This window comes from Erigeron canadensis, chromosome 8 (genome assembly GCF_010389155.1).
Source record: "Erigeron canadensis isolate Cc75 chromosome 8, C_canadensis_v1, whole genome shotgun sequence".
Lineage (NCBI taxonomy): Eukaryota > Viridiplantae > Streptophyta > Magnoliopsida > Asterales > Asteraceae > Erigeron > Erigeron canadensis.
The window spans coordinates 50,132,095-50,140,777 of record NC_057768.1 but is presented as its reverse complement, the minus strand read 5'-3'; the positions used below and the strand labels follow the sequence as shown (position 1 = coordinate 50,140,777).

General features: G+C 40.1%; 1 protein-coding gene across 1 annotated transcript; it reads left to right on the top strand.

Moving 5' to 3' along the window:
• Positions 1–137: 137 nt before the first annotated feature.
• On the top strand, positions 138–1,765 carry LOC122611048 (flocculation protein FLO11-like; the record flags this gene model as incomplete). Its single annotated transcript, XM_043784001.1, has 2 exons — positions 138–873; positions 1,637–1,765. Coding segments are annotated over 2 exons (865 nt in total), but the record flags the coding sequence as incomplete, so codon positions are not given.
• Positions 1,766–8,683: the final 6,918 nt, after the last annotated feature.

Below are 8,683 nucleotides of genomic sequence, written 5' to 3'. Positions count from 1 at the left end.
ACAAGCTTGTCAACCCAGAATCGCTGTCTAATTGTCAAAAGACATAATAAGACAACATATGAAGTCTTAAGAGGTAAGAAACCTCAAGTCAAATACTTTCATGTGTTTGGATGCCCTGTATTCATTTTGAATAATAGGGATCACCTAGGTAAGTTTGATCCCAAAGCGGATGATGGTTATTTTGTAGGATACTCATCTATAAGCAAAGCATTTAGGGTATTTAATGTTCGTCTTCAAAAAGTAGATGAATCCATTCATGTCACTTTTGATGAAAGTTCATCTGCTTTAAAAGACATACAATCCTCCTCATATGAAGAAGTTTTCAGTAAGTTCACCAATCCCTCCAATGAGGAAGCTGACTCATTTTCCGATGCACCTTGTACCTTACCTGAATGTCTTCAGCAGACATCTCATGATACATCAGTGTGTACTGATGAGGAACAAGTTGTTGCTCATGTTTACTCAATTGAGCCAGTTGAACCTATTTTGAGATCAATCCAGGTCTCCTCAGCCAATGATAGATCGTTGACTAAGGATGTTCATGCTGCTGATCTCGCTGATGATGAGTTTCATGATGCCTCAGCAAATGCTGAGAATATGGAGTCTGCTGATGACTCCAACATCAATGATAACTCAACTCAGTCAAATAACTCAACTGATCATCCTGTCGCTGAACCCACTGTCACTATCGACCTTTCTTCATACAATCCTCTTCCTTCTGTCTCCATCACCCCATCTTCTGCTGATACTCAACTAGGTTCTTCAAGTGTTCCTTCACTTAGGTGGACAACTAGTCACCCCGCTCACCAAGTCATTGGTGATCCTCAGCAGGGTATTGTCACTCGATTAGCGACAAGAAACACATGTCTTTATGTAAACTTCTTGTCAATGATCACTCCCAAAAATATTGGTGAGGCAATGGCTGATCCCTCTTGGGTTGCTGCCATGCAAGAGGAACTAACTCAATTTCAACGACCGATGCGTCTGGTTTTTAGTTCCTTTACCACATGGTAAGGAACCTATTGGTACCAAGTGGGTATATAGAAATAAAATGGACGAAGACGGTGTTGTTATACGCAACAAGGCTAGGCTGGTTGCACAAGGTTATCTTCAAGAAGAAGGAGTAGACTTTGATGAAACCTTTGCTTCAGTGGCTAGATTAGAAGCTATACGCTTATTTTTGGCACATGCTGCTTATCGTGACTTCAAAGTCTATCAAATGGACGTTAAGAATGCCTTCCTAAATGGAAAACTCGATGAAGAAGTCTATATCAAGCAGCCACCTGGTTTTGAAGATCTAGCCAAGCCACATCATGTCTTTCGTCTTAATAAGGCTTTATACGGTCTTAAACAAGCCCCTAGGGCTTGGTTCGACACACTCTCAGAATTTCTCCTCTCGAACAACTTTCAGCAAGGATCCATTGACAGCACTCTTTTCATCTTTTGAAAAGGTGCTCATATACTATATGTCCAAATTTATGTTGATGACATTATATTTGGATCCTCAAGCACTAAACTATGCAAAAAGTTTAGTTCCCTTATGTCATCTCATTTTGAAATGAGTATGATGGGAGAATTAACCTTCTTTCTTGGTTTGCAAATACGTCAGCTCGCTGATGGTATTTTTATCAACCAGGAAAAGTATATTCGAGACATGTTGGCTAAGTTTGATATGTATGATATTTCTCCGAAGCCAACTCCCATGTCTCCTCCCAATAATGTCCATGCTGATCCTGATAGTAAGCATGTGAACCCCACTCACTAACATGGGATGATTGGCTCGCTAATGTATCTTACTGCGAGTCGTCCTGATATCATGTTTGCTACTTGCTTATGTGCAAGATATCAAGCATCTCCTAAAGAATCTCATCTTCTTGCTGTTAAGAGAATCTTCAAATACCTGAAGGGTACCATGACCTTAGGTCTTTGGTATCCCAAGGAGTCCAATTTTGACCTTGTTGCTTACTCTGATTCTGACTATGCTGGCTGCATGTTAGATCGTAAGAGTACCAGTGGAGGATGTCATTTGTTGGGGGGGAGGTTAACTAGTTGGTCTAGTAAGAAACAGCATACAGTGTCCATCTCCACTGCTGAAGCAGAATATGTGTCGGCAGCAAGTTGTTGTGCACAAGTCCTCTGGATGAAACACCAACTCGCTGACTATGACTTAGACTACACTAAGATTCCCATTATGTGTGACAATACAAGTGCAATTGCTATCACACATAATCCTATTCAACATTCCAAAACCAAACACATAGACATTAGGTATCATTTCATACGTGACCATGTCATGAAAGGGGATGTTGAACTTTATTTCATCCCCACTGATGATCAACTCGCTGACATCTTCACAAAACCCTTAGATGAAAAGAGATTTAAAGATCTTGTCAGTAGGTTGGGGATGTTGAATGGTGACTCTGCTATCTAACTTACATATCATGTGTAAGCTTAATTGGAGTCAGCAAGTTTAAGTTTGTCTTGCTTGCTAAACAAAATAAAGGCAATGGAAAGCCAAAAGTTTCCATCTAGTCCAATAGCAAACGGTTATTGGTAAAGACTTCTAAAATCCGTTTATCCCTGTTGCTTTGGGAAAAAGCAAAATAAAGGCAATGGAAAGCCAAAAGTTTCCATCTAGTCCAATAGCAAACAGTTATTGGTAAAGACTCCTAAAATCCGTTTATCCCTGTGCTTTGGGAAAAAGCAAAATGAAGGCAATGGAAAGCCAAAAGTTTCCATCTAGTCCAATAGCAAACGGTTATTGGTAAAGACTCCTAAAATCCGTTGATGGCTGACAATTTGCCAAAAATTGTATCTCAGCGACCATATGAGTGTCATATGCTCGCTGATATCTAATATAAAATATGCCTTTATCGATACGTTCACTTAGACATGTTCTATTTAGATATATAAAACATATTAAATAAAACATAGGACTGGATCTGAAACTCACTATTTCGGATGTAACTATGTTGGCAACGTGGCAGTCTTCTGTGCCACATATTATACACTTTTACAAAAAAGTTACCCACTTGTTTTACTCAAGTACGTCATCTGTCCACTTGAGACTGTGACTATGCCTCTGTTGGTCTGTTTCTGTCAGACGCATACGGCGCATACTCAAGTATTTTGTAAATATCTTTTTTTTCTTTTTCAAAACGTTACTCACAAAGGGTTTTATATATATATAAATATATATAGGGTTACAGTTGTTAAGCAACTGTAGATGTTGAAAATGAGGAGAGAGAAAAACTCTCTTTTGTCTTTTCATTTCTGACCAATCTCATTCCTTCACCACACCCTATATATACAACCTCATACCCATACTTTCTTTTTCATGCTTTCTTTCAACTATTCATTCTCTTTAAATCTCTCAAAAATTATTCATCTTCTCTAAATCTTGATCTTTACTTCCTCCGTTCTTTGCATCTTCTTATCTCACTACTAAAATCAAAATGGCTTCATCTTCTGAAACTCCATCTGCTTCCGCAGCCACTCTAAAATCTTATCTAAACTCCACTTCTTTCTCTCCATCCTCCAACATTGTAAAATATTCTAAGATCTCTTTCTCTACTTCGAAGATGGTTGTTAAGCCGAACAACCATCTCGGCTCGTCTGACGTACCGAAAGGTACTAAAGGATATAAGCCTATGTTGGATTTTATCCATGCTTCCCCTGCCAGCCCTTGTATAATGGCAGATCCAGAGAAGATATACGTTCATCTTCTTCATGAATTCTTGTGGACATGCAACTATGATGAGTCTACCCAGTCGATTGTGGGTACTGTTAGAGAAGGGACGAAAACTGTCACTATCACTCATGCGTCCCTTCGCCAAATCCTTGGTTTTCCTCAAGAAACAAATGAAAATAGTTTTGTGGAGCCTGCTACTGAAAGTGAATGGAAAGCATGGCTGCCGTCGATTGGGTATAACTATAATCTAAAGAACCCTCCTTCCACGATCCCCAAGGATCTGGAGAGTTCTTTTCACCCATGTAATTCAATGTATGGGTGGAAATTCTGGGTCATACAATCAGGCATCAACTACTTCTATGCCTATGATTCATGCGCTTGCAGAAGGGAGGTTTGTTGACTTTGGGCTGCTGATCTTCAATGACATGAAGAACAAGGTCTCCATGAACAATAGGTCACATACTGTACCTTTTGTTAGGCTATTCTCAGTAATCTTCAAGGAAGCTCTCGGTGATGCCTAATCGCTGCCAGACGCTTCAACAATCCCAATTGCAAGGGTTGGGAACAACATATACAAGTAGCCAGCTGAACATCTTGTTGCAAGGCTCACCTCTCACATGAAAGAGGTATTATTTTCCTTAAACTCCTCTCTATACCCCAAAAACAACGACTGGGAGGTAGCATTTCTTTCTGATGAAGTGGTTGATACGGTCGCTGTGGATGCCCAAATGTCTTCGGAGGCTGGTTCGCTGGAAAACCCCCCAGCGACCTCCAAAGCCTCCAAACAAGCCAAAAGAAAATCTAAGGTAGCATCCCCAACTAAAGATATCCAATCTTCACCCTCCGCTGTCGTCCCAAAATGATAGCGGAGTAATCCAAAGGGCCAACCAAAGGTTAGGATGTCCTCTACGCCCAAGGACGATAGTACCCAAGCCACCCCATCAGTAGCCTCCCAACAGCCTGTTGACGAGTTAAACGGGAGCAGCAAGCAGCCACCTCAAATTTCTGTAAGAGAGGTTGGTGAAGATATTGGGTCACCCCAACCCACTAGAGGTCTAAGTCCAAATCCACCCCAACTAAATATTCCACCTTCTTCTCAAATACCCTCTGAGTCGTTGACAGCAGCCAGATCACAGGTGATGCTAGAGTCAACACCCTCTACGGCCAATGATACCTTGGTGGAACAACACACTGAGGTTGAGGCACCAGGTTCCCTTAACCCCAATCTACTTCTGTCTTGGAAACTGCTTTTGCAGGGACCGAGACATATATTTTTGGTAATCTTACTGATGAAGAAGCTGGCAGTGAGTTCGACCCATTAAATGATGAAGCTGAAATCACACTCGCTGCTGCTGAAGAAAGTGAGGAAGATGTTGTTAGTGGGTTTTTGGCTGAAGACTTAAGATATGTGCTTATCTCTTCTCCTAAACATTTTGATGATGTCCCAGAGTCTCTTGAGACATGCCACCTCCTCCAAGATTCTCTCCAAAGCCCACTGCTAAGTTTGAACTTGATGGTCACTTTGGAGAGTTTGAACTCGAATTAGATGATGCTAAGCTTCAAAAGAGAGTAATGTTGTGCAAAATTGTGAAAATGAAGCTTGCAGTATATGTTGAAGCTGAGGAGGTGGATGATGAAATAATAATGGAAGTGCCACCGCTACATCATCCTGATTTCTTTGGCCTTCCTTGTAGCAAATACCCAGTGTCGCTGAAGAATTTGAAAGTGCCTTCTCCACAAGAAGCGACTACTGCCTTCACTGCCATCAACTTGCCTGGTTTGGACTATGTGGAAACATACCAGCTGCAAGAAATTTTAAGAAGGGTGCAAGTGTGCCAAAGTCAGGGAAATAGACATGGATACTTATATGCATGGTTGGTTGACAAAGTAGCTGAGCTAAACCTAGGGGCTTGGGCGAAGTTTGGTGAGTTGGTCGCTGGGAATGATATCTTGCAAGATAAGCTAGCTGAACTTAAGGACAACATATTTGGAATCAAGAAGGATCATCGTGCGAGCGAGCTAACTCATGAGCGCCTTCTTCGTCAAAATCAAACTTTACTTGATGCCAGCATGAAACGGGTTAGCACCTCAAACTCTTCTATCTCAGCTTCTCTTGAAAAGTTAAAGGATGAGTTCCTAAAGTCTAACTTGGCCACTGAAGTTCCTGGTCTTGTTTCTTCACTTCATCAACTCTCTCAATCAAACATTCTCTTCACAGCCCATCTGAATCAACTAAATCACACCGTTTCTACTTTTTCCAAGCATCAAGATGATTTTCTAACCACTCTCACCCAAGAAATCTCTTCTCTCAAATCACAATCTTCCTCTGCTGCCACTTCTGATGATCGAACGTCCAAACTAGAAACAGAAGTTGGTGAGTTGAAAAGTATGATGCATGAAATGTTGGGCCTCCTTAAAACAAAGATGGAAGCCGCTGATGCCTCCGCTGCTTCCAAGGGGGAGAAAACAGCTGGGGAGGTCCCAACTGACAACATTCAAGCTGAAAATGCTCCCCTGAGTTCCCAAAGTATTGAAACTGAGGCAAATGTTGATGAGGAGCAAAAAAACAATGATGAAGCTGAGAAGGTTGATGTTGAGGGGGAGAAAACAAATGAAGAAGTTGTTAAGAAGACAGCTGAGGAGGTGCCAGCTGGTCTTACTAAAGTTGTTTCAAAGCCTGCTGAAGTGGTGCCAGCGAGGCCAATCAATGTATCTTCCTTTAAACCAACTCCTGAGTTCCATGCTGCTCTTGAAAAGAGATTTGCTGAAAAAGGCAAAGCAGTCATGGTTTCTCAAAGCAAGCCACCCAAACCTCGTCAGCAAGAAAAATTGATGTTTGGAGCCTTTCCGAAATCAACAACTGCCTCCACTGATCTTTCTCCAGAAGAAGTTGTAGCTCAACATGAAAGACTAAGCAAAAAGAAAAAAGAAGAGCTATCAGCTAAGTTCATCAGTGAGCAGATTGTAAATGAAGAATTACAAGGCGCTGATGAATAAACGAGAAAATTGGGTTTGGCTGCTCTCAAGAGGAATGAGGAGCAATTCTTTGCTAAGAAGGCTAAAACCTTGGAGGAGAGTCAGGCAACTTATCTCAAGACAAGAGAGATCAGACAAAGAGAAGAAGAAATTCTCAAGGTAACTCCTACTCTCACTCAGCAAGGTATGAATTTATGTATTCAAAGAAGAGGAATGCCCAAGTTGTTCAATCTGAAGAATGTCAAACCTTCTACACTTGGGCCAACCGAGTGGATCGAGATCTTCAAGCTGATTAAAGATAAGAAGACACCACAATTTGATCCTCTACTTAAGATGGCTGGAGAGCAAATCAAAGACATTAGAAGCAAAGAGCGAAAATATAAAGTGAAAGATTCGTTGCTCAGCTCTGCCAAACATCCTTATCCTCCTCTTCCTCCCCAACAACCAAGAAGTGGCACCAAGAGGACAGTTGCTGGTCAAGCAGTCTCTCAGCTCCCTTCTATTCTCAGAGCTGTCCCGAAAGCAAACATTGAAGAAGAGCCACTTCTTAACTTGAAGATGCCATCAAGAACTCTCTTCGTAGATGGAGAGTATGATGAAAAGCTGGGAGGATTGTGTTTCTGTAATGTTCATGTTCATGAACTGTTCTTTTGAACAAATGAAATTAGCATTGCTTCCTCGGCATTTCTGGTAAAGATTAGGAAATACCGCATCAAGTCTTCTAACAATCAAGAGTTTGTGAAGCTAATTGATAGAGAACTGCTGAAGCCAGAAAGACAAAATGATGCTGAATTAATTAAGGCCAAGGAAGAATGCATGTGGGAATAGATTGTTTATAAAATTGTAATGTTGATATTTTGTAACATGTTTGTCATATATAAAATCAGCATTATACCAAAGATGTCTTGTCAAATATCTATTATTGCAAACCTTCTATTCAGCTGAGTCTCTTCAGCGAATAGGGGGAGATTGTTGGATCAAGGATTCGCTGAGGGACTCAGCGAGCGACTCATTCAGCGAGCTGTCAACGAGCTCATATATCTGTAAGCATAATCTATCTTCAAAGTCTAAATGATATGTTCAATGACTCATCGTCCAGTATTTGTAAGTCAAATATGAGCGGGAATTTAAAGAATAGAAGAATGGTCCCAAGGACACGTGTTGAAAGATCAAGATAAAGACATGTGACCTGGTACTACTTCGGTGCAATGAAGTTTCTCTTTCATACCGCTTTTGGAAAGAAACAAGATGAAGGAAAGAGACCTCTGCAGATCTGAATGATCCACCAATAGATAGTTGACAACCTTCATGTGTTAACATCTACTAGAGTAGTCATGTGATTCCTTATCTGCCTATAAAAGGAATCACTTGACCTAGCCACAAGAGGTGTTGGTATGTTCCACAGTTTTACTTTATTCTCTCTAAGTAATTTGTTAAGTTTTTGTGTGTTCAAAAACTTAACATACTTTTCTGTTTATTGTTTATTGTTGTTGTCAAACAACCATCCATGTTTTCATCGTTTAGTTTGAAATACATATAACTAAACAAAGTTCTTTACATCTCATCTCTATTCTTGTTATTTCGTATTTATATTACAAGTTAGTTAATAAAACACAAGTAGTGCATTCGAGGACCATCAATAGACAATAATCTAAAACAATCGGGTGTTTGTGATTACTTTGGATTATTACGTTTATAAAACAAAAACACTAAATTTATATTAAGAACGCATAATTGACTAACCATCTTTAAAAAAAGTAACCATCATCAATTATCAGTGTTAATTAGTAGGCCGGTCTAAACTATTTCCCGTGATGAATTTTTGGCTTTTTGCAAGGAAAAAAGAAGTCTATTGCACATGACAGCTGATACAATTTTGGAATCATCAGATTAAACTAACATGGTGTACCCAATTGTATACTCATATTGCATTTACCTCTACTTTTTCTTTGGAGTATTTGCAACGATTGCTCTAAATTTCTGTTTGGTTGCATCTGGATGGGAATTCTCATGAAA